We start from the raw sequence: 26,474 nt of genomic DNA on the forward strand, positions 1-26,474 counted from the left end.
AACGTTACCTGTTTGTTTCTGCTTGGACGTGACCCGCACATCCTGCCCACGTGGCGGGAGACCTTGGTAGGGTAACTTCTTAGAAGCTATGAACAAACATGACCCCCAGCAGGAGGAAGCCTCTGCCGCTGAGATGACCTTATTGTCAGAGGAGCTGGCCTTGGACTTCTACGGCCTTTTAAGTTGCTGACTGCTAGGCTGTGGTGTTCGCCCCTCACCCCTCACAATGCCTCCCCAGGGCAAGCCTGGAGTTGGAGGGGGAGTCTGTGGAGGCCTGGGCTAGCAGGCTCTGGACTTGGCCCGGGGGCTCGTGCTCCCAGGACACCCCCCCCCCCCCAGAACCAACGTCTGCCTGGTTTTTCTGTACCAGACTGTTCATGCTGCCCTCTGAGTCATCTGGAATGTTCTGGAGAGAAGGAAACTGCTAGTGTCTGTGTATTTTTTAAAATTTATTTTATTTATGTGATAAGCAGGCAGACAGAAAGAATGTGAACGTTATGTGTGTGTGTGCACGCACACGCTGACATCTGCTTGTTCACTCCCCACACAGTCCTGGGCCAGGAACTCCATCCAGGTCTCCCAAGTGTGCATTAGCAGGAAGCTGGAGGCAGGAGCCAGAGCCAGGAATCGAACCCGGGCACTCCAGTGCCCGCCCCAGCTTTACATGCACCTGGTAGGCAGGCATTCCTGGGAGTGACAGGAGCCGGGTGTGGTCAGTAAGCAAGGCTGTGTAGAGGAGGAGGGGGCCGAGGTTTCTAAGCGGCCAGGGTGGAGAGCGGCTCTCCAGTCACCTTCGAGGCACTAAGGTGTGTCAGCAGGGACAGTGCAGGGCTGGGGCACAGGCTCCCTGCTGGGGACCTCCTGTCGCTCCCTGGGCCTGGACCAGGATCCTTAGCCTGCTTGTCCAAGCCCCACATTTCATGTTGCTCTGCCCTGGATAAAGGCTGGCATGAGTACTGTCTGTCCAGGTCTCTGCAGCCTGAGAGGGCCCCCACGCACAAGAGGAAGACTTTCGTGTGTGTGTGTGCGCGCACTATGCTTTCTCCCTTTTCAAAGTGCTGGTGTGTGGGAGAAAGGAAATGAAAAGGAGCGGGTTAGGCTGGGATGACTTCTCAGACCCTGGTCCGCAGTCATGCACAGAGGCGAGATGGTGGGAATTTTAGGAGGATGTGGGAAGGTGAGTGGGCATGGGGTTGCATGAAGTTGCAGGACATGGACTGGAGCTCTGTGGGGCATTTCTGAACCTCCCTAAGGCCTGACAGATAGGGGGTCAGGCACAGCCCTCCCCTCCCTGTGGCATGATGGGCAGGCTGGACTGGGCAGCCTTGAGCACTACCCTCTAGCAAGAGAAGAGGCGAGCAGGGACGCCTGCCCACTGGGCCATGGCCAGGGTTACCCTGGGGTGACAGCTCGGATACCAGGCAGACATGGGGAGGGCTTCTGAGCCAGGGCCCAGCTGACAGCAGCTCATCATGTGGTCACAGGGAGGAACTGCCTGTCCCTGGCTGCAGAAATGGGCTGCCCCTCCAGCACGGGGAGAGACTCGCTCTCAACCACTCCCGCTCGTTTCCTGGAGCTCAGGGTACATGGCCAGGCACACAGGGCCAGGGGTTGGGCAGGAGAGTCTCTGCTGCCCCCAGGGGTGCAGCCTCCACCTCTCTCTGTCTGATACCGCCGGCCCTGTGACATCACAGTTGAGGACATGAGTCTTGAGACAGCAGACACTGGCCAGTGCGACTGGTGGGGCAGCCGTGGACACCCCCCTGTCCCTACTAAGCCTCCTCTTCCTCATCTATAAAAAAGGGTTGGGAATAAGTGGGTAGCCCATGACCTACACAAAGGCAGTGCTCTGTTTTGGAAAATCAAAACCACAATCAGAAGAGTAACACTTCGGACAGCCCAGGTGACTGCCACCGTTCTGCCCGTGTCAGCGTCTTGGGGCTGCCAGGACAAAGGGTCACCATTCTGAGTGGCTGAGTGTGACAGAAACTGCTCGCCTCCCAGTGCTGGGAACTGAGGGGCCAAGTTGAAGCCTCAGCGGGGCCACGCTCTCCCTGGAGGTGCAGGAAGATCCTGGTAGTGCCCGGGCTATGGTGGGGTCACTGCCATCTCCCCCGGTGTTTTCTGCGTAAGAGTGCCTGGCACCTTGATACGTGGCCACCCTGCCCCAGTGTGACCTCATCCTAATCACATTTGCAGCCTCCCGCTTCCCAAATCAGCCCACTCAGAGGTCCTGGGGGCTACGATGGCATCACAAGGACTAGCAGGGGGACACAGTTGCACCCGTCAACACCACCCAGGGGACCCTCGGCTGGGAGGGGAGCTCAGACCCACAGGCACTGCATTGCTGGTGACAAACCACTTGTGCACCAGACGGCTCCTGAGGGCACGCTGGCAACTCCAGCCAGCAGGCAGCAGTAGAGACCAATATTCTCAGCCCCTGGAAGGACCTGGCTGTGCTGGACGGCTAGTAGCTCTGCTGGGTCTCCAAGGAAGCACCCCACAGGGAGGGTGGGGCAACCTGGGTGCACACAGGCACTGCCCCGCACACTGGTTCACCAGCTGTACTCAGCCCCACAGCGTAAGGTGGTCTGCAGACCCTGTCTTGGGCTGAGTGTGGGTGAGTGGCCCCAGCTGAGACCAAGAGCCCCTTCTGCGACCACCACAGCCAGTGCCTTGATGTTTGAGCAGGGGCCGTGCTCAGTGGAGCAGCGTTAGCCAAAATGAGGCCTCTGTTTTCTTTTCTTCCTTTTCCAGGAAATCTTGGGTTACTATCTCCTCTGCACTGAGTGCCCTTCTGGTGCTGGGTAGAGCGTGGTCTATGAGACAGTTGACACATCCACCTCCTACTGCCGGCTGGCTCTCGGACCCTGCTGTTTCTAGCGATTTGACTCCCCATAAGGGTGCATGGAATCATAGGCCGTTGATCGGATGCGGGACCTGCCCCTTGGCTCCAAGTCCCTGGCCCGATCTTGACATCCACTGTTGGAGCAACCCCTTATAGGATATGGCCTGGGGGTCCTGCCCTGGTACGCACTTGGGGCCAGCAGAACTTGTTCAGCACGGAGTATCAGATAGACTCCAGGCTGCCCCATGCCAAACAGGAGCCAGCTAGTGATGCCACCAGGCAGGCCCAGGGCCATGGGCACCACATGGCTGAGGGCGGCACTAAAGGGGGATGATGGGCCTGCATCCATTTCCTAGGGCTGCCAGGACAAGCCACCACACCCTGGGTGGATTAAAGCCATAGGAGGGTACTGTCCCACAGTCCCAAAGGCCGGAGCAGCCAAGGGGTCAGTAGGGCCAGGCTCCAGCCAACGCTCCAGGGATTGCTCCTTTCTTCTCCTTCCAGCTTTTGTGGCTGCACAGTTCCTTGGCATTCCTTGGCTTGTGTTGTGGCACTCCAAACACTGCCTCCATCTTCACGTGCTCTCTGGCCCTCGGGGTTTCCTCTTTCTCCAAGTCCTGACATCCTGTCATTGGATTTATATTTGGGTTGATTCCATCTGCAAAGAGCCTAATTCCAAATGAGGTCACATTGACAACCCCTACCCAGGGTTAGGACCCCAACAGATCTCTTGAGGGGATACAATTCAGCCCACTGCAGAGGTGAAAAGGACTATACAGATGGTCCCAGGCTTAGGCTCTGTGGTCAGGAGCCCCAGTGCTGGTCGTCGGAGTGCCCAGTGCCTCCATCTCCCAGGGTGCCAAGTGCACCCCCACAGACTTGGCTGTGCCACCTACATCGTTGGCCAGCAGGTGAGGCTTGTAACACGTCAAGTCCTCTTTAATGGCCCTGCCAGATGCTTCAAGGCCCAGGCATCACCCCCTTGGTGATCCTTCTTTCAAGTTAGAAGTCCTCTATGCTGCCAAAGACACTTGTTCAACTTCTACAATGGCGCGTGGCACATAGACTGACTTTCTTGTTTGTGTCCCCTCAACCTCTTCTAGGACTGGGACTGGATTGTACTCATCCTCTTGTTCTCCATCTGATACACTGGCACTTAGTAGGCCTTCAGTGCTTGTTGAGTGAGAGAGAACCAAGGATGGATAGATGGATGGATGGACAGAGAGGTGGATGGATGGAAGGATGCGTGCATGGATGGATGGACAGACAGATGGACGATGGATGGATGATGATGGATTGACAGATGGACAATGAATGGATGGATGGATGATGGGTGGTGGTGGATGGGGTCAACTATTACCCTAACAGGTCTTTTCTGCCCATACCCATCCCCACCCCTGCTTGTCTCAGCCTTGCCTTGTTTTCTGCACAGCAAGCCGTTGTTTATTTTATATACTCACTCGTTATCTCTCTCCTTCTCTGTGACGCTTGCTGTACCAGAGCATTTTTGCCTATTTTTCCACTCCTGTGGGTGGCGGGTGGGGCGTGTGGTGCGGCGGAGGCTCAGTGCCCCCATCTCAGGGGCAGCTGCTCCCAGGGCCGCCACACACCTGCTCTCTCTCCCGTGTTTGCTTTGCCCTTCCTCCCCGCGCTCTCTCCCCTAGGCCTGAGATTTATTTTTTTATAGCTGTCATCTCAGGCCAAGGCTCTTGCACTCCCAGCCTGGGATTATTGACTGTCTGGGGCTAATGTTCTGGGGCCCGAGCTCCCCTGGGCCTGCCCTTAATCCCTCGGAAATACCCACTGCACCAGGCTGTGAGACTCAGCCCCAGCCTACCCGGAATGGGCCGATTTTACATAACGTGTTTTTGCAACCAGAGCAGTAATGTACTATGCCTCGGTACTGTGTCTTACGCCAGCACTGACCTCCAGGGTGGGAGTGTGTGTGTGTGCGCGTGTGCGCGTGTGCCTCGCGGCAGTCCCTGGGTGCTACAGAGGGCCAGGCGCAGACTGACTGTAGGCACCACTTCTCTCCTCCGTGGGGCGATGGGGGCGGGGGAGTCGTACCTAGGCCGACATCCACATGAGGCTCTTTGAAAGCACAAGGCAATAGGAACAGAGGCCACCAGACACAGTTAAAGGACAATTCCAACAAGCCCCTGTAACTTTCCCACTCTTAGCTCTGGGGGATAGAGCCTACCTGAGAAGCAAGGAAGCCTCTCGGGTGCAAAGCCCGAATGCCGGGCCCCGGGTCAGGCCACCAGGAGCACGGATTCATGCTCCCTCCCAGATTCTCTGCTAGTCATTCCCATTGCCCGGCACAGGCCTCCCTCTGCAGCCCCGTCTTTCGGGTCATGTCCTAAGGCAGACTGAGTGAGTGATGTTGGGGGGCACTAGTCACTGTGGCTTTATTATTATCTCCTCCTCCATCTTCTTCTTAGCGCACGCTAATCCCCCCCTGTCATATACAACCCCCAGATAGTGTTACCTGTGTATTGAAATATAATTCCCCTAATGTCACATGCAGTGGCTTCTAGGAGATTCACAGTTTTGTTGCCATCACTGCTGTCTAACTCCAGACTGTTTTATCACCCCAAGAAGACACCCCGTCTCTGTTAGCCATCAATCCTATCAGCCCCTCCCCAGTCACTGATCTGCTTTCCAGGGCTGCACACTCACCTATTCCGACCCGGTTGTGAGAACACAGTGCTGCAACGTTTGGTCTCTTATGAGCGGCCTCTTCCCTGAGCTTGCTGGTTTCAGCTGTGTTACAGTGTGCATCAGAACTTACTCCCTTTAAAAAATACAAAGGAAGATTTGTGTTTATTTATTTGAAAGACAGTGATTTACTCCCCACATGTCCAGAATGGCTGGGACCTGGCCAGGCTGAAGCCAGGAGCCTGGTACTCCATCCAGGTCTTCCAGATGCATTAACAGGGAGCTGGATCAGCAGCAAAGCTCTCTATTACGGGATGCTAGTGTCACTGGTGGCAGCTTAAGTCACTGCACCACAACGCCAGCCTGAAATTTACTTCCTTTTTCTGACACTGTGTGGCTACCCCACAATTTATCCGATCGTCAGCTGATGGACACTGTGTTGTTTGCACCTTGGGGCTCTTAGGAGTAGAGCTGCTATGAGTGTTCCTGTGCAGCCTTTGGAGAGTGTCCTGGCTGGCACAGCTGCCTGTCTGGCAGCAGGGGTGTGGGTCAGCACAGATCCTCTCCTTCTTCCTTCTCCTGGCCTCGTCTTTGTCCGCTGCAGACCCCCAGAGGCCCTCGTTTTGTAGGGAGTGTGGGCAGCACAAGTTGTGTGTGTCTCTTGGTGACAGTCACCGGCTTGAGTTTGAGGAGCAGCGTGGCTGGTTGCAGAGGGTCCCTCGGTGAAGCCATGCACCCCATTTAAGACAGGAGGAAGTCCCTGGGGCCAGAAAATTCTATGTAAAGTGCCCCAGGAAAGGGAGCAAGCACCATTCATTCATTTGTTCCCCAATATGCCAAATTGAGGCTGGAGTCTGTCCCAGGAGGCCTTGGCAGTGCTACTGCCCTCCGTAGCCCTGGCCTTCTTGTTCCCAGGGAAGAAAGCCCTTCGAGGGCACAAGGCTTTGTTCTGTCCCCTTTGTCCCTGGGTTCAGCTGATTTCTGGCCTCCCTCAGGCTTCTGCCAGCCTCAGGCCCAAGAACACACCACATAGAAGTTCTCCATCCACCCAGCACCCCAGCCTGGGCCCTCGCCAGGCCCTCAGGCCTGTGCACAGTGTCGCCATCGTGGGAAAGGTGAGATGACACTGACGCTGACACTGGAGATATTTGTGAGGCTTACTGGGTACCAGGCATTCTTTGTTCCTTAAGTGTGTGTTACTCAGTGGGGCCTGATGGAGGCTGCTGCTCTGTCCATTGTACAGAAGTGGGAGCAGAAGCACATACACATTGGGTTCTCAACTCCAAGTCGCACAGCCACCATCCAGTGTAGCTCCAGAGCCCCTGCTTCTGGCTACTGCGATAGTTTCAATTTGTACGTTGTGTCTTGTATCTACCTATGCGTTTTGTGGCATGCATGGGTAGGTGGGCTGCGAGGACACAGCAGGGGCTTCATCGGAAGCCCTTAGTAGCCTGGTGAGCACCATGGGGCCACACGGAGTCCCAGGGACGAGTGGGCAGCTCCCCAGTGCCACTGCCAGTGTGGCAGGGTCTGCACTGGGAACTTGGAGGCTCAGACCAAGGAGGCTGGCACCTCTCAGGCCCCTGTGGTGCCAGAGCTGCAGCAGCTCCGTCTGCCCAGCCTCGGAGCCCAAGGTCCTGGCCTGGCCGCCAGCTCGGGAGGGAGCCTTGGCTTCCTGTCCATTGTCTACTTGGGGCACACCCAGCGCGTTCCTGAAGTGACCTAGAGGGGCTGGGAGGGAGGAGAGAGGGAGGGAGCGGGGAAGGGGCCGACCCGGAGCTTATTCAAGGGGGAGAGGGGAAGCAGAGGTGAAGACTGGGTGTTTTCCTTGTTTGTGTTTTGTATTAAAGAAAACAAATGATATCCTTTGAGAAAACCATTAAACAAAGCACATCCTAAAGCCCTGGAGGCCCATTGTGGCTGCAGGAGCCGGAATCCATTCATGCCTTTCTGGCCAGACTATTGGAAGCAGGAGAGGTGGGGGTGGGAGGGAGAGATGTTGCTAAAATGAATTTTGAAGTGTGTGGCTCCCTCCCTGAACTTCAGTAGGCCACTAGCCCGGGTAGCCAGAGCTCCAGGGTCCCTGTGTCCCCCACGGCTCACTTTCTGCCTCTCACCCCTCTGGAGAGCTCCCTGGCACTGGCCAGTCCCAACATAGCCAGGGCTGTCCCAGTCCCTATGCCCTTCCCCTTGACCAAGGGGCCCTCCTTGTGGAGCCCCACTTCAGAGGCTGGGAGCTCAGGGCCCTCTCTCCTTTGCTGACCTCCTGAGTCTTTCTGCCTGCCTGCAAAGTGGCAGCTTGGACCAAGTGGGCTCCCACTGACCAGCTTGTAGCAGACTGCCTCTGCCTCCTCTCTCATCCTGTGTGTGTCCAGAGCCTGCGGGTGGCATGGAGGTTGCTCTCGGGGCCTATACCCAGGTGTCTTAGGCCCAAGCCAGACCACCCTTCCCCCAAAGACCCCTGGGCCTAGGTACCCCCTCCTGCACCCTAGGCAGCCCATAACAGAAAGGCAGTGCTGTGCACCACGGCCCCAGCAGAGAACACCTTTATCTTGGGGTGGGGGGTGGGATGAGAACAGAGCTGGCCGGCAGCCCAGCTGCAGCAGTCATTCTGCCCAGGCCTGACTCTTGCAGGGCTGGCCCCGTGTTTTAACTGCAGGGTCTCTCTTTAGCTGTGACAGCCATGTACAAATGGTGGCTGTCACGAGGACAGCGTACGACAGATCATCCCTTGGAACTTTCTACAGTCCCTCGCTTAAATCTTATTTTTATAAACTTTGCATTTATTTTTCACTTTATTAGAAAGCCAGAGGCAGAGAGATAGCTTCCATCCATTGGTTCACTCCCTAAATACCCACAACAGCTACGGCTGGGCCAGGCCAACGCCAGGAGCCAAGAACTCGAGCCAGGTCTCCCATGTGGGTGGCAGAGAACAAACCACTTGAGCCATTTCCTGTTTCCTCCCAGGGTGTGCATTAGCAGGAAGCTAGATCAGAAGTGGAGGAACCAGAGCTCGAACCAGGCACTCCGAGGTGGGATGCAGGTATCCCAGATGGTGTCTTAACCACTATGTCAGATGCCTTTCCCGTTTTTAAATTTAAAAAGACGTTTGGCAGTTTGCATGTTTTTCTTAACTACTCCCCAGGCAGTATAAGCAAAGAGGATTTGGGATTTGGGGAGTCTGGAACAGGGTTAGGGGCACATGCCCTCTGCAGGAGGCTCAGAGATTGCAGACTTCACCTCCTTGGTCCCCTCCACAGCCCAGGGAAGACAGCTTGAGCAGTCCTGTTGCTTAGGATGCTTGAGACTCGAGAAGCAGCTTGTGCTCTGGTCATTGGCTGCAGTACTGGCTCCCAGCTCAGTGGCTCCTTCTCTGCAAGACCATGAACCAGCTCATTTGACCCTACCAACCTGAGCATCCTCATCTGTAATTTGCAGGCTTGGGTATAATGAATGCTAAGGTCTCTTTGTCTCTACTGGTTTTCAAGGCTGTAATTCCAGGGGCCAGCATTGTATAGTAGGTTTATAAGCCACCACCTGGGATGCCTGCATCACTATCAGAATGCCAGTTGGAGTCCCGGCTGCTCCGCTTCTGATCCAGCTTCCTGCTAATGCTCCTGGGAAGGCAACAGATGATGGCTCAAGGATTTGGCTTCCTGCCACCCACTTGGGAACCCTGCGTAGAGTTCCTGGCTCGTGGCTCCAGCCTGCTCCATTGCTGCTGTTGCAGGCATTTGGGGGAGTGAACAAGTAGATAAGAAGAGCCCTCTTTCTCTCTTTCTCTGTCTGTCTCTGTCACTCTGCCTTTCAAATTAATACATCTTTTTAAAAGATTTATTTATCTATTTGAAAGGCAGAGTTACACACAGAGAGAGGGAGAGAGAAAAGTCTTCCATCTGCTGGTTCACTCCCCAGATGGCCGCAGTGGCTGGAGCTGGTCCAGTCCGAAGCCAGAAGCTTCATCCGGGTCTTCCACATGGATGCAGGGCTCCAAACACTTGGGCCATCTTCCAGTGCTTTCCAAGGTACATTAGCAGGGAGCTAGATGGGAAGTGGAATAGCCGGGACTCGAGCCGGTGCCCATATGGGATGCCGGCCGCAGGCAGCAGCTTTACCGGCTGTACCCCGATGCCGGCTCCCTCAAATTAATAAATCATCAAGGGGATGGGGGCTGTAATCCCAGCATTACGAAATTCATTGACTCTAGTGTTTTCCATTCTCTGGTCTGGTTGATGGCTGGAGCCTAGTCTCTCCAACCTTGGATTTCCTTCTGTCCTAGATGCCATTGTAGTTCGCGCAGTTCCGGGTGTTCAGATGTCGCTCATGGTCTCGCTTCTTCCCCCAACACAGGGCTACCACCCGATGCCCCACGAGGTGGAGATCGCACACACCAAGAAGCTGTTCCGGAGGCGGAGGAACGACCGGAGGTAGGAGAGCCGCTGCGTGAGCGTGGGTTTGCTGTCCCTGCGTCGGCGTCTGCAGCTCCGTCGCTTCTGGCTGTGTTCTGCCTTTCTCAGTCACCAGCTGGTACCTGTGGGGTGAGGCTGGCGGCACCCATGCCTGTTACCAAGTGGGGATTCCTGCCTGGGCGGCACTTCCCTCGTTGTCCCAGGCACTGAATCCCTTCAGGAGTCCGGCTGAGACCTGGCCGTGCCTGCCTCCTCTTCCGGGGGGTCAGCGCCCAGACTTTGTGGTTCAGGAGGAGAAATGCCGTCTCCCCCAACCTCGGCATGGTGACAGCTGTCCCCATAAGCACAACTGCCAGTTGTCTGTTTTGAGACATGACCTCCAGGAGGCTCCTGGAGCTCACAAGTCCAAGGGTGCCTGTCTGTCTGCCTCCCTGGTCCCTGGGAGCTGTCCCTGGTGTGTGACAGGCAACACACAGATGAGCAATGGCACGTGCTGCTGACGCTGTGCCTGGAAGAGCCCCCTTCAGCTAAGGCAGAAACCAGGCTCTCCCTAGGGGCCTAGAGTCCAGAGTGACCACAGGGACCAGGAGACGTGAAGAGGGGGCCCTGGGCAGGGACAAGCGCCTGGGCCTGGCCATCCTGGGAATGCATGCCCTTACTCTCTAAAAGACGTTCAGACCTGGGCAGATCATCATGCTGTGTCTTAGGTGAAGCACTCCAGGTGTAGAACAGTGTGTGTCGTGTGCAGCCATTTGTATCCAGAGGGCGGGGGAAGGGTAGAGTCTATTTTTTGCTTGAATGTGCATACATTAAATTTCTGGATAGAAATACTAAAAAAATGAACAAAAAAAAAAGGCTTATGCCTGAAGAATAAAAATGAGGTGTTCCCCTATAAGGAATTTCTTCTTAGATAAAGGTGCTGGTTTGTGGTTTTACCTTTCACGAACAGAGAAGGGTCTCAGAGAGTCTAGAACAGCCTCTGAGCTGGCTAGCTGCTTCAGAAAATAAGGTGTGCCTGCTGTTCGGACTGGCCAGCCCCCTCCTTGAGCCCCAGGGCTGTAGTTCACTGACAGGTGTCTGTGCGCCTTCATGCCACCCGCAAGCCCTGGGCAAGCAGCCTTAGGAGGTGGCCGCAACTCAGGGTGGTGGAAGACAGGGAGCCCAGGGAGCCTTTGATCTGCTGGTGGCTTTACTGGGTCTGAAAACATGCACTGGGGACAGCACGTGTCCAGCCAGCCTGGGAAGGGCAGCCCTGGCTTAGGAAGTAGAACCTCCAGGCATCAGAAGGGAAAGTGGAGGCGAGAGAGCAGGACCGAGCCCTGTTCTGCCTGGGCCGGAGTAGGGGTCATGGCACTGTAAGTGCTGCCTTCATAGTGAAGAGTGTGTCCGAAGTCGATTCCTGATTTCTGCTGTAGGCAGGAGGAGTGGAGCTTGCAGAGCCTGGGGAGAGGATGAAGAGAACAAAGGATTTGTGTCCCCCCACCCCCCGTGGTCCCTGGTGGCAGCAAAGACTCAGAGTAGGGCTCAGAGGTGTGCAGAGTCCCCAAGCTTCCAAATGAGGAGTCACCCACTGACCGCTCTCCAAGCCCTGGAGCCAGCATCCAGGTCAGCGCACATGTCCGCTCTGGGCCAGGTGGCCTTGCTCCGCAGGAGTCGCCTGGACAGTGGCCGGGCTCCGGAAGGCAGCAGCGTGACCCAGGAATGTAGGAAGAGGCACCCGCCCGCCATGGGAGGCCTGGGAAGCCGACCTTCCGCTGAGCCCGCTCTCGGTAACCAGTGCCTGCGTGAGCTCAGCACACCTCAGAGGATGTGCGCTGGGCCAGCGTCCAAAGCAGGCCATAAAGATGATTAAGGGACGGAAAGTATGTCCTGAGAGGAGGGCTCCGGGGCTGGGGCCAGGGAGTGCAGCCCAGCAGGAAGAGAACAGCCGCGCTGTGAAACCCGTGGAAGATTGATATGGAGGCCTGAGGGCGGCTGCCTCCGTGTTCCCAGGGCCCCGAACCAGAGGAAGTCAGCCCCAGCACGGGAGCAGAGTTGTCAGCAGCAGCAAAGACAGACCGGAGGAGCGCACGTCTGCCCTGGCCACGGGGCTCAGCCGTGCACTGGCATGCTGGATGTGCCGGCCGGCATGGCAGCCCCACTCCCGTGACACACTACGTGCAGCCCGCCACTCACAGCCGGGCGCTGTCACGGAGACCCCAGGCTGGGGGTGGGGGGGCTTTCAGGAGAAGAACAGGCAATTGTACATTTAAGGACCTCACTGTCTAAAAGCAGGGGGCTTCTGAGTGCTTCTTGGGAAATCACGCAACTCTGACATTCACTGAGTAGCTGGCGAATAGTGCCAGGTCGGCCCCTGACCCAGCTGGCGACTGATGGCAGTGGCCTTGCTGAGTCTTAGACCTTTACATTTGACCTTGATCGTGAACACTGCTGTACAGTGCGTTAACTTTCCTAAGATTGTGGGCTGAAACCGCACGAAGGGACTTGAGTTCCTCAGACACACCAGCTGGCCAGGGCAGAGGTGACCAGACTCGGGCATCTGTGCTATACCTCTGATCTCACCCTCTGTCCCATGGAGGGAGCAGCCAGCGGAATCGGGATCCCCCAGTGTCTCTCCTTGGAACGCCTGCAGGAGTCGGTGGCTTCTGTCTTCCTGTGAATGAGGGAGGTGGTGTCCAATAGCTACATGCTCCTTAGAGCATGGGCACGTGGCTGACCCTGGAGTGTGTGACTCCCCACAGCCTGGCACACGTGTTTGCAAATGGGGGCCCCAAATCCTAGTTTTCACAGAAGTCCACATCGTATCACAGCCCTAGCTGGACCGTCTGGGGATTTTGTGTGCACTTACGGCTTTTGTTCAAGTCTGAGACCAGCAAGGAGCTGACTCAGTCTCACGCCCTGGCATTAGAAGCGGCATATGAGCCTCACCTCCTCAACTCGTAACTCTGGGATCTTGCCAAATCACTTTACATCCTGAAAGCTCTATTTCCTCTTCTGTAAAATGGGTCCACTAATTGGAAGGCTTAAATGAGCTGACTCTGTAAATCACCTACAAAAGGACTTGGAGCCAGCCCGCTCTGCAGGCCAGTGGGGGTAGCTCCGATTCCCCGGGGGGATTTCATGGTGAGTGTCGAGTGGGGATGTCCATGGCAAGGGCTGGGCATGCGACCACAGTCCCAGCAGCCTTGCCCATGCTCGCTGCAGGGACAGGGCACCAGGGTCCATCATCCCTTCTCTTGGATCCACTTTGAAAGCTCCGCCCCCAGGGACTCTGAGATGAAAACGGGACAGTTCAAAGGTTTCCTGCTCAAGAATGTCCTCCAGATCTGTGCAACTGTTTATTCTTGGAAACTAGCAAAGGACACTGGACAGCTTCAGAAGTTACGCGCTTTTGTGATGTGAATCCTACGCGGGTGTGCCTTGCACCCCCAGAGAGCGACCTGCACAGCGGGATGGCTGCTGCTTAGGAGGGGGCCATGGAGCTTTGTCTCTCTCCCCTCGGAGCTCTCTGCCCCCAGCATGTAGACCTCAGTGATTGAAGCCCTGGCTCACGGCCTCTGTTGACCTTGACCTTCCCCTGACCCCAACCTGGCTCCATGTAATAGATGGACAGAGGCCTTGAGCGTGTGCCTTCATCTCTGCTCCCTGGGAAACAGACTCTGAGATGCAGGTCTGAGGCAGGATGCGTCCCTGTTGAAGGAGGGGGAGGGGAAGAGAGGAGAGGATGCCGGGTGGCAGAGAGAAGTTGTGCAGTGATGCAGCCTTGCGGGGGGGGGGGGGGGGGGCTCTGAAACTGGAGTGACTTTTTAGAGTTGTCCCAAGATGGAGAAAAGGGGAAGGCCTTTTACCTCCTGGGTCCAATGGCTATTGGATGGGACTGCCTGGGGAAGAGGGCATGACTTTGGGCTGGACTGGGCAGTTTCTGAGGGGCGGAGAGTTTCTAGGGAGGGGGTGGGCAACATAGTGCAGCTCTGGGAAGAGTGCAAGTTGTGATCCCTGCACCCCAGGCCTGAGGCTTGCACAGCATCTCTCCCACTCCAGAACCAACCAGAACGCTGTGCCTGACTGCCTAGCACCTGCATGTTCACGTGCAGAAGGTTCGGAACAAGGAACCATCAGCAGGGCGGTTCTGGAATGCTTCCTGGAGGAAGCAGGGCTTGAACTACCACTGAGACACAAGGAGGATTTGGAAGGGAGGAGGGAGGGCATCAGAATGAGGGCATTGTGGCCGGTGCTGTGGTGCAGTAGGTAAAGCTGCCACCTGCAGTGTCGGCATCCCATGTGGATGCCAGTTCAACTCCTGGCTGCTCTACTTCTGATCCAGCTCTCAGCTATGGCCTGGGAAAGCAGTGGAAGATGGCCCAAGTGTTTGGAGCCCTGCACCCATATGGGAGACCCAGAAGAAGCTCCTGATTCCTGGCTTCAGATGGGCGCAGCTCTGGCCATTGCGGCCATCTGGGGAGTGAACCAGCAAAGGGAAGACTTCTCTCTGTCTCTCTGCCGCTGGCTCTTTGTAACTCTGCCTTTCAAATAAATAAATCTTAAAAAAAGAATGAGAAGAGTGTGAATGCAGCAGGTGCAGGAACCCACCTTCCCCAGGAGTTGCCCCTGTACAGCTCCCTGGAAACAGGGCCTGGTGGAGCTCACAGAGGCCACAGCCCTCAACTGAACCAAACAGAAAGGAAAGCCGGAGCCTGCTGGCTCCTGACAGCGCCCAGCCCAGGCTGTTAGAAGTCTCAGAAGAGCACACAGGCTCCAAAGCCCAGCCTCTTAACAGTCAGAGTCAGGAGGCTAATGGAGACATTAGCGATCCATCATGTGATGCCTGTGCAGCCAGGGAGACGGGAGAGCAACCCCCAAATTAATTTGTTTCATTAAGTGAAGTCTCAGGACAGTTAATTCACTCCTTGTGCAAAGCTGATTGAAAGGAAGGAGAGAATCCCTTGGCCACCCCAGCTGGTGAGTGAGCCGCCCCCTGGGTGGAGTTGGGTGCGCGCTGCTGGGTGGTCACAGCCTCCGGCAGCTCTTGCCGCCTCTGTCCTACCATTGACTATAGCTTGGTGTCCTCTGATGACAGAACCAATTAAGAACCCTGTTCCCCTCTCTTCCTCTTGTCAACAGGTACCCAAATCAGACTTGATTTTGCAAGCTCCCTGTGACACCACGAAAGTCACTAATAAAGAACCAAAAAGATATCTGTTATTAGTGATCATAAGTATGCAACTCATGAGTATACTAAAAATTACTCAGTAATACTTTAAAGGGGTAAATTTGTGGTGTGTGGGTTGTATCTTTAAAAAGTTCTTTAATGAATAGGGCAGATCCCAGGATAGAGTGATATGGCAAGGCCCCCTGACAATCTTGATGTCTACTGGGTTCCCTAAATGTACCAGGCTAGTAACCTTTTCAAGAAAGACATAGATTTGTCCTGGCCACGACTAGTCCAGAACCTGTGCACGCTAGTAGGGGCCACCTGTCTCCTTCCAACCTAGGTATTGGGAAATCTCTTTGGGAGAAAAGATCTCTGTGTTTTCCCAACCTTTTTTGTTGCACAATGACCTCTTTTATTTATTTAAGTATTTATGACATGTTTACTTATTTATTTAGAGCGAGTATATACTTCCACCCACTGGTTCATTCTGCAAATACCCACAATGATCTCTGGCTGGAACCAAAGCCAAGATCTGGGAATTCAATCTGGGACTCCCATGTGGGTGACAGGGACCCAAGTAATTCTGCCATCACCTGCTGCCTCCCACAGAGTACACATTAGCAGGAAGCTGGAATCAGAAGCCAGAGCTGGGACTTTCAACCCAGGCATTCTGACATGTGACATGGGCAATGCAACTGCTGTTTCAACTGCTAGGCTAAATGCTTACCCTGTTTTTCCAAGTTTTAAAAATTGAAGTACAAGGGCCAGCCCTGTGGCATAGTAGGTTAAGCCTTCCCCTGTTTCACTGGCATCCCATACGGGCACCAGTTCAAGCCCTGGCTGCTCCACTTCCATTCCAGCTCTCTACTATGGCCTGGGAAAGCAATGGAAGATGGCCCAAGTACTTGGGCCATTGCACCCACATGAGAAACCCAGAAGAAGCTCCTGGCTCCTGGCTTTGGATCAGCCCAGCTCCAGCCATTGTGGCCATTTGGGGAGTGAACCAGCAATGTGTCTCTCCCTGCCTCTGTCTGTAACTCTGCCTCTCAAATAAATAAATAAATCTTTAAAAAAAAAATAAGAAAATTGAAGTACCTATAACACAGCTACAGTTTCTAGCACTTTGTTTTGCATCAATCAGGGGTCTGCAGAGAAACACAACCAATAGACAGGAACACACACACACACACACACACACGGGGGCGGGGGGTAGGTGGAACTTGGCTTGTGAGACTGCAGAAGCCAAGAAGTCCCGCCACCTGCCATCTGCTGCAAGCTGGAAGACCAGGAAACCCAGTGTAATTCAATCCCAATCCAAAGGCCAAGAACCAGGATTTCTCAAGTCCAGGGGCAGAAGGAGATGGATATCCCAGCTCTAGAACAAGAGGGCGCATGCTCCCTTCCTCTGTGATTCCATCCAGACCCTCAGCAGATCGGAGGCTGCCTGCCAATTCCTGCGAGGTCCGCTAATTCAAGTGCCAGTTTCTCCCAGAAGCACCCTCACGGATGCACCCAGAAGTCCTGTTTTACCAGCTACCTGGGCTTGGCTTAGCCCAGTCACATGGACACCTGGAGGGAACTAGTGCATCTGTTCTGCAGGACGCTCAGACAAGCTCAGGGGGCCCTAAGGCCCGTGTAAGGGGTTCTCTTACCCCAACACCAATACATCCTATTGCTGCATCTGCTTTTTCTGAGCCTGCGTTTGCTACACGATAGGAGACGAACTTGGACCTCAGCGAGTCTGCCTGCTTTTTCCCACCCTTTAACGTTTGCCATCTCCACCATCTATGGCCTCTTACTTCCCTCTGCCTTCTCCCCGTAGATACGGAGACATAATTTTAGAATTGTCGTTAATATTTACTGCTCTGACAACTCTACCTCAGGCTCTGGACATCATCACTGACAGGGGAGGCTGCTCCTTCCATTCTTTTTATTTTTCATTTGTATCTATTTACTGTCATGTTATATGAAATGCAGAGAGACAGGCAGAGATCTTTCCTCCACAGATTCACACCCCAAATGGCTGCAACAGCCAGGACTGCAGCAGACCCAAGCCAGAAGCCAGGAACTCCATCTGGGTCTCCCGTATGGGTAGCTGGGACCCAAGGATGCACGTTAGCAAGATGCTGGATCAGAAGCACAGTAGCCAGGACTCAATCCCAGACACTCACTATGGGATGTAAGAGTCTCAAGCAGTAACTTAACCCTCTATACCACTACACCTGTCCCACTCATTCCTGTCTGGAATCCACCTTACCCTACCTTTCACGTCTGGGTCATGGGCAAGGGCCCTAAGGAACCTCTCTCTAACAACATCACAGCTGCTACCTGTTTCCTTGAGTACCTCAGCCCACCCCATCAGTCCTGGGGCCTTCATTCCACAAGGATGTGTGGGATCTGAGTGCCGCAGATCGTGTACACTAGGAATGGATCAGGAATGAACTCATTGGACACCTGCCCCTATTCCTGGGCGCATGAACACAAATTGTTAAGTTAGCCCCTTTGGAAGCACAACCAATCCTCCTGACTCGTGGATTCTGTATTTGCAAATTTGCTAGTTGCTAACACCAAAATCAACACTCGGGATGTTTTTGCCATCATTCATTCACCAACACATGCAGAGAAGTGAAAATTTCAAGTTACCCCATGCGCCAGATCCCAGTTGAGGCCAAACAAGGTGACACCAGCCTATTTGTTTAACCTGGTCCATGAACAAGGATCCTTTGTTTCGTCTGTGTGGTGCCATGCTTTTCACAGTCCTAGGATTGTTGTCGGTGACTCTGCTGTTTAGGCCAACCCCCAGCATGGAGCTGAAATGCCGTCTGGTGTTTCTAAGCCCAAGGAGGATGTACTGTGCCTTCCAGAGAAACCGCGTGTGTTAGATCAGCCTTGTCTGCACGTTACAATGCCGTTGGCTCTGTTCAACGTTAGCAGCTCAGCTGAAAGATGTGAGGTGTCTTTAAACTGGAACACACATAAAAAGAGGTCATGTACTGGTCACTTGGCAGCAAGGTTGAGTCCAGAGGTTTGCAGGAACCCAACCTGGGAGTGACTGCTCAGCGTTCACTAGCTCAGTGCTGGCGGCAACTTTGTTCAAGGTGAACATTAACCATGGTGGATGTGAAAATCAGCCGTGCTTGCTCTTTGCGGCAGGGTGGAGAGATGCTGACTGTGAAAGGGGACGTTGTGAGCGTTGGGGTTCAGGGCCTGCGTGACCTCTCTCCATTGGTCGTTGGTGGTGGGGGGCTGGGAGGACAAGATGTGGGGAGCCGGGGACACTTCCTCCTCTGGCCATTGCCCTCCTTGGCCTCGCTGAGCAGGCCACACTTCGTTTGCACCGCCGTGGGTGACACCATCACTGCCGCTCTCAGACAGCTCAGCCCTGCAGTGCCTGTCACTGCACTGTCGTCAGGCGCCCGGGGACTGCGAGACAGATCCGTGCTCACGCTGCCCACGCTTTGTCTTTCCATCCCAGAAGGAAATTGCCCTCATTAAAGTCCCTGCTAAAGATAGATAAGAAAATGGGCCAGGCAGACCCCCACCCGGCAGGCAGCCCTGTCAGATTCAGAGCGAAATGAGTCAGACAGGGATTATTTTTAGGATCCTTCTCCTCCCTCACGCCCACCCCAAGCAGGGAAGGAGAGCAGCTCATTTCTTGGAGACAGATGTCCCCGTCCACGTGTGACTGAAGCGGAGCCCCTGACAGGGCTAGAGAAGACCCCAGGCTTTGCACCATCACGATGCTCAGGCTGCCTGGCCGCACTCCTGGGCAGAACAGGCTGCCGAGAGGGTCCCCTCGGGGCTGGCCCGAGACCCCCTGTAAGGGACGCTCCTTCTCTGGTCTCCTTTCTTGGTGTGTGCCCCAGGCTCAGGGCCCACTCTCAGCATCACACTTGGGAAATCAAGGTCCTGGGGTCCTCTCATGGAAAGTCCAGCCTGGCTGCGGCCCAGGACCAGCGAGCCGACGGAGATGCATGGAGGAGCCAAAGAGGCAGAAGAATTGGCCTGCCATCCATCGTGGCAGAGCCCCCGGGGACAGCTCCACGCACCAGGCAGGGGACACTGCAAGGACTCTGAGCATTCTTAGTCATTTGTGTTCCCTTTTCCTTGGCTGTTACAATCTATATGGCTCGGGTAAGCCTGAAACAGCGAACATGGGAGACCAGGGACCAGCAGGATGGCCAGAGAGGAAGCAGGGGCATGTGCCTGGTGGCCTGCAGGGAGGAAGGCTGCCAGGTAGGAAACTGGCCTTAGATAAATGTCACCTCCGCAGGTCTGGGCCAGGGACAGGGCCCAGCACAGACACCGCAGGGGCAGCCGTCCCATGCTGTCGATTTCTCCTCTTCAGTGGGCATTTGAGGACTGGCTGACACATGCTAACCCCCTGCCCTTCCTCCTTCCCTGGAACCCACAGTGCCCAGGCCTCAGGCTCTGAGTCAGCCCAGTCTTTGGGGGCATTTGTGGGTGGTGGGCAGCTGGCCCTGTACCAGCCTCACTGGGGATCAAGAGCAGCTTATGTCTCATCCACCAGGGGATTGTGGGAAAAGAAGGACCCTTGCCAAGTGCATTCTTTGTTTTATAAAAAGCTTTTATTTGGGGCCAGTGCCATGGTGTAGCAGATACATCACTAGCATTCCATATGGGCGCTGGGCTGGTTCAAGTCCCAGCTGCTCCACTTCCAATCCAGCTCCCTGCTAGTGCACCTGGGAAAGCGGCATCAGATGACCCAAGTCCTTGGGCCCCTGTACCTGTGTGAGAGACCCAGGGGAGGCTCCTGGCTCCTGGCTTCAGCCTGGCCCAGTCCCAACTGTTGCGACCACTGGGGGAGTGAACCAGGACCTCTCTCTTCCTCCATCCCTTTCTCTCTCTCTCTCTCTCTCTCTAACTCTGCCTTATAAATAAAATATTTTTAAAAATATTTAATTGAAAGGCAGAGAGAAAGAGAGAGAGAGAGAGAAATTGATCTAAGTATCCTCCATCCCCTGGTTAACCCCTCAAATGCCTGCAACAGCCATGACTGGGCCAGGCTAAAGCCAGCAGCCAAGAAATCCATCTGGGTCTCTCATATGGGTGGCAGAAGCTGGTTGGAAGTGGAGCAGCCAGAATTTGAACCGGCACTCTGATATGGGATGTGGGCTACCCAAGCAGCGGCTTAACCCACTTTGTCACAACACCCATCTCCCCCACCCCAAGCCTTTTTATTCCCATTCTTGCTGTCCCCAAGGACAGGGATGCCAATAGATTACTTGGGATAGCAGGTGTGCACGAAGGCCAGCTGACTCTGACCTGCTAGGCCAGCCGTGCGGGTAGACTGCTGCCCTTGTCTGGCTGATCCAGACAAGGAGATCAAGTCCAGACTGGTCCCAGGTGGGGGTGCCCACACTCGGGAAGGTTTCCAGCTGCCAGCTTCCTAGTAGAGATGAGGGCACAGGCTTTTAAAATACCAAGGAGCTTCCTGCCTGGGTCAGCATTGGCTCTGAGCTCCGAGAGTGATTCTTCCCAGTGTGTCTTCCCAGTAAGTTCATTGTAGCCATTTATTTCTATACCTGCATTTGGGGAAAGCCAAGGTGACCTCCGTTCTGGTCTGCAGTGTTTTGGGGGAGGACCTGGTTTCCAGAAGTGGTGCAGGGGCTCAATTGGACAAAGACATCAGCCAACAAAATAACTCTGAAGACAGGCCCCCAGGTCCCCAGAGGTAGTGCCTGGATGTGGCACCTGCAGGGGACGCTAAGAGGAAGGTGTTCCCTGGAAGCACAGCATGGTTGTCTCCCTAGCGGCTGCTGATGCCTGCTCTCCAGCTCTGCACACCTGCAGGAATCTAAATGCCACTCAAAAGGGGAGGGCATTGTGGAGCAACAGGCCATGCCCCCACTTGAGATGTTGGCATCCCACACTAGAGCACTGGTTCAAGTCCTGGCTACATTAGTTCTGATCTAGTTTCCTGCTATATGCCTGGGAAGGCAGAGATGATGGCCCAAGTACTTGGACCCCACCACCCAGGTTGGAGACCCAGATGGCAGTTCCTGGATCCTGGCTTTGTCCTGGCCCAGACCTAGCTGTTGAAAACACTTGGAAAATGAATCATCAGATAATAGATCTGTTCCTCCCTCCCTCCCTCTTTCCCTCTCCCCCTCTTCATCTCTCTAGCTTTCAACTAAATAAGTCTTTTTTTTAAAAAATGGACTGGAAGGAGCTGGTACCTTTCCCAGTAGACCCAGATAGACGTCCAAACACCTGGGTGACCAAGGGCAGGCTCACAGGCCCTCTTACAGGGTGACACAAAGTCACTAGCAGCCCACGGGGAGCTGAGGAGTCACCAGCACATTATCAGCATAGAGAGCTTGCAAGGGATTATCAAGCAGCACATAACCTTCAACTAGGTCTCCAGAGTCCCCGCCCGGACCCCTCCATGCTCCCTGCTGTAGCCCACCTGCCCCACCGCCCACCACCCTTGCTCTCTGCACTTTCTCTGCATTAAGCAGAGCCCGGTGGCTCCTGGCCCTGTGCCTAGGACCCCTCACCTGCCTTGTGCTCTTGTTCTGCAGATTCAGCCCCACCCTTTACTATTGGGTCCTTATGCATCCTCCTGGATCCTCTTCCTGACAGCTGCTGCATGAGTCAGGCCTGGCACAGGCTGAGAGAGCTTCCCGGCCACACTCACGCTTCCTGGCTCACCTGGAGCAGGTGCAGAAGCTGAGGGAGCTGGAGGTGGGCAGGAGGCCCGAGAGCATGCGGCGCTCTCATCCATTCGTGTCTGGGAGGGCCAGTTCCTGTGTCCTGAGTCACCTTCCAGGTGAACAGATGAGCCCAGAACAAAGTGGCCATCCCAGCCAGCGTCACCTGCAGGGACACCGTCCCTCCACAACTCCATGTCCTTGTGTTGCCTTCAAGCTCTGTCTGTCAGCTACAAGGGGAGGATTCAGTGGACAAAGGATCCAGTTTCAGGCTTTTTGTTTGTCAGAGCTGACATTGAACTCAGGAAAAGATGTATGTGGACTTGGGACAAAGATAAGAAATGTTTTTAGAGAGAGAAAAAAATCCTGTTCTGTCTGGCGGTCCCGGAGCCTGCAGCAGGCAGGTATCCCACCCTGCTCATGGTCAGGAAGCAGCCCGTGCGGCCTCGGTGCCCTGAGCAGGCAGCCAGGTGCCTTCAAGAACCGTGAGTTCCAGTGGGGTTCAGAGGAGCTTGGGAGGGGTCGGGGTACAGGCAGAGGGCCGGCTTCTGACCTTGCCCTGATAGGCAGGAGGGTTGGAGGGAAGGGCAGGAGTGGGGTGGGGAAGTGATCACTGGGGCCTCTCCAGGCAGAGCCCACACAGACCAGCTCCTTCCCAAGGCCCCCGTTGTCCCGGTTCCCAGTCGCACTGGCCCTCTTAGGGCTGCACAGGAACCTCAGGCAGGCACCTGTGCCACCTGACCCCATAGCCGGTTGTGGAGAATGCTGTCTCCTTGTCTACCCTCTTAGGACAATGACAAGACTTGCTGCTCCTGCATCCCATCCTGAGAACTGGGTGTCGCTGGCTGACGTGGCCTTTGTGGGCAACCCCGGGCAGGTCACTTGTATTTCCCCCTGGGACCCTCAGCAATTGCCAGACTTAATGCACAGATTTCCAGCACGTGGAGAAGCTGCCATGTGTGGGAGGAAGGCGGAGGAGGGGGAGGGAGTGTTGGATTTTTTTGAAGGCAGGATTTTTAGCGCCTAAAAGTCAAAACCACCCCACTTGAGGCAAACCTTCATTTTGCTTCTCCCATCATTGCCTGGAAGTCACCTAACACAGGCTACTGTGGGGCCAGCATCCCAGTGGGAGGAGGGGATAGTCCTTGAGAGTGTGCCGAGTTGTCTAGACTGGGCATCACTCCACCTCTAACTTATAACACAAGACATCGGCCCTGCACCTGCTGCTCTGAGTTCAAATGAGATGATGTTCAGCAAGCACGTAAAGATGGCAAGGGTGACATGAACACCAGGAGTCCATGTTTGTGGCACTCCCACCTGTGTTTACAGGTGTGTGTGTGTGTGTGTGCAGGCATTCTGCCAATCGTCATTGCCATTGAGGCCTTGCTGGAAGTGGCTTTCTGTATTATCTGTCTTCTGCATAACAAACTGCCCCAAAACTTAGAGCTTAAAGCAAGTGTTTATTGGCTTGCGCAGGCTTTGAGGGTCAGCATCCCTGGGTCACCCTGCCTGAGGGTCTCCCGGGAGACTGCAGTGACGCCGTCAGCCAGGGCGCTGGAGGAGGCTCGAGTTGGGGATCTGCTCCCAGAACCCTCAGAAGGTGCTTGGCAAGGGTGCATCTCCTCGTCCCCCGTGGGTCGCAGGTTTGGGGTGTTCTTCCTAGGGCTACTCAGGACATAGCTTGTGACTTCCTCCAGAGTCTGACCCAAGAGCAGATGGAGAGACAACCAGGCAGACACACACCAGGAGAGAGGCAGCCATGATTTCTACAGCTAATCTGGGAAGTGGTGCACCATCCCTTTTGCCGCATTCTCTTGGTCACACGGACTAGCCCTGGCACTGCGTGGGAAGAGACTCTGCAAGGGGGTGAAGTCCGGGAGGTGGGCATCACTGCAGACCACCGGGGAGGCTACCACAGCCCACCATCTTGCCCCCAGGGACTCACATCCCTCCTGCGCGTGCCTGCCCCTCCCAGTGTCTCCTTTGACTACAGCGTCAGCTCAGGTCCAGAATCTCGTCGTTTAGATCAGGGTTATGTAGACGTGGGGCTGTTTGGGGTAGCTGGGTCAGGACAGGTCATCTAGGGAAGCCCCTTCTCCATCCGTAGCCCTGTGGTTTACAGGGGCCAGTTAGCTCCCCTCCCTGACACGCACACTCAATATCCAACCATGAGACAGGCTTAGGGCACCTGCCAGGAAGGGCACGCTCACTCAGGAAGGCGGGAAACAGAAGCGCAAAGAAGTCCTTGCCCATAGCAGTTCTGAAATCCAGCCAGGCACATGCTCAAGTCCCGTGAACTCCGTCCTGCTCCTGCCCAGGAGTTACTCTCCAGGCTGTTGTCTGCAGGGCCTCTCGGGACCCCAGTCAAGTCGCCGGCCCAGCGAACCCAAACCCGCAGGCTCTTGGGTGTACCTCGGAAGCATCCCTCCTTTCTGTGGAAGGTCACCTTCTCAGTGAGCTTCCTACCAATTGGATTTCGGAGGTCGGAGGCGCCTTTGAATTGTGCACAAGCCCGAGCCCTCGGCGTTTCCACTGACAGAATTCTTTGAAGGGCTTTGTGAGTCTTGTGTGAATCCTGAGTGTACTCCACGAGATAAGAACCCACCCACGGGCCTTTTGAAGATCACCCCATCTCAGCTTTCCGCTTCTGCTGGGGGACAATGCCCTGCGGCTTCTTAGAAGCTCAGCTGTTTGAGAAGATCTGAGAGCCGTACCTCCACCATCTTTGCAGAGGTTTTTTTGTCCAGCTGAATGGTGCTCTGAGCCCCACCTTTGATCTTCCCATGATCTCGACAATGGATTTCATGGCCACACCCTCAGCCTCTTCTTTGGACTGGGCTCTCCTGCAGGTGCATGGGTCTGATCTTTGCTCGGAAGCAGCTTCCTAATTTTAGCCTCGTTTGCCACCTGGAAAGTCTGGCCATCTTCTGAACTCACAAGCCCTCCTCCTCCTTTTTAACTCGTCTCTGCCCTCTCACATTTCACTGTCCCCAGCAAGACGAAACCAGGGAGCACCTGCAACACTCATTGACCGAAAGCTCTTAGCTAAGTTGTGAGAAAAATTTTTAAAAAATTATTTATTTATTTGAAAGGCAGAATTACAGAGAGAGGGATCTTCCATCTGCTGGTTCACTCTCTTAGGTGGTCTTAATGGCCAAGGCTGGCCCAGGCCGAAGCCAGGAGCTTCATCTGAGCCTGCGAGGTGGGTGCAGGGGACCAAACACTTGGACTCTCTTCCTCTACTTTCCCCAGACACACTAGCAGGGAGCTGGATCAGAAGTGGAGCAGCCAGAACTCAAATCGGCACCCGTATGGGATGCTCCCATTGAAGGCTGTAGCTTAACCCACTGGGCCACAGCACCAACCCCAGCTAAGTTGTGAGAGTCCTTTGAAACATTTCCCAGTTTTTGTATAACTGCAGGAGACATTTGCTGCCAAACGTCCTGCTGCCACCTAACAGGAGCCCCCTCCTCCAGCCCCCAGGGCCTTTCTCACTTCCCTCCCCAGCAGTCTCCCCAGAGGCCATATCTCTAGTGATGCGCTGGCCTTCGTGGCAGTTTGGATATTTTTTGGTTTTTTGTTGTTGTTGTTCTTGTTGGTTTTTTTTTTTTTTTTTTTTTTTTTTTTTTTTTTTTTGATAGGCAGAGTGGATAGTGAGAGAGAGACAGAGAGAAAGGTCTTCCGTTTTGCCGTTGGTTCACCCTCCAATGGCCGCTGTGGCTGGCGCATCTCGCTGATCCAAAGCCAGGAGCCAGGTGCTTCTGGTCTCCCATGCGGGTGCAGGGCCCAAGGACTTGGGCCATCCTCCACTGCCTTACCAGGCCATAGCAGAGAGCTGGCCTGGAAGAGGGGCAACCGGGATAGAATCCAGTGCCCCAACCGGGACTAGAACTCGGTGTGCCGGCGCCGCAAAGCGGAGGATTAGCCTGTTAAGCCACGGCGCCGGCCAGTTTGGATTTTCACGCACACCTCAGAAGCCTCTTGCTTCCTGCCCACTGCCCAGGCCCGTAGCTACTCCCCCAATGTGGCAGCACCCCACTTCCAAGCTCTGGTAGCTGAATCGGTTATCTCTTCCTGTCCCATAGATTACCCCCCAAAATGTAGCAGCCTGGCATTGCACGCATTTATTACGTGCAGGTTTCTGAGGGGCTGGGTTGTTCTGGCTCGGGGTCTCATGCCAGGATGGCCGTCACCTGCAGACCTGATTCAGGTGGGCCTGGAAGATCCACTTCCAAGGTCACTGGCCCGGTTGTTGGCAGCCCTTAGTTCCTCACAGGCTGTTGGCTGCAGCCTTCATTTCCTGGCAGTGTGGGTCTCTCTGTAGGATGCTCATGGCAGATTGAGTGCGGAGAGAGAGAGCGGCCGGATCTTTTGTAACCTTATCTCAAAAGTGGCATACCGTCCCTTCTGCCACAGACTGCTGTCACACAGAATAACCCCAGGACGGCACGGGAAGGGACTCAGCAAGGCTGTGAATGCCAGAGGGTGGGCACCTTGGTCCCTGAGTATCTGTTTCACATTCCTTCCTGTGTCATTCAGGTTTTTCCCATGTTAAATCAGCTAATGAGGGGCTGGTGTTGTGGCATAGCAGGCAAAGCTGTCACCTACAATACCAGCATCCCATATGGGCACCAGTTCGAGTCCCGGCATCTCCACTTCCAATCCAGCTCCCTGCTGATGCACCTGGGAAAGCAGCAGAAGATGGTCCAAGTGCTTGGGCCCCTGCCCCCATG

General features: G+C 54.9%; 1 protein-coding gene across 2 annotated transcripts in view; it reads left to right on the forward strand.

The window, feature by feature from the left end:
- CTIF (cap binding complex dependent translation initiation factor) overlaps nt 1–26,474 on the forward strand; it is a 283,841-nt gene that overhangs the window by 141,588 nt on the left and 115,779 nt on the right. For both annotated transcript variants that reach the window (XM_062201641.1, XM_062201640.1), the window contains one exon: nt 9,857–9,933. In XM_062201641.1, coding sequence (XP_062057625.1) covers nt 9,857–9,933 — 77 coding nt within the window. The remainder of the gene's footprint in view (nt 1–9,856; nt 9,934–26,474) is intronic.

Source organism: Lepus europaeus, chromosome 9 (genome assembly GCF_033115175.1).
Source record: "Lepus europaeus isolate LE1 chromosome 9, mLepTim1.pri, whole genome shotgun sequence".
NCBI classification, from domain to species: domain Eukaryota; kingdom Metazoa; phylum Chordata; class Mammalia; order Lagomorpha; family Leporidae; genus Lepus; species Lepus europaeus.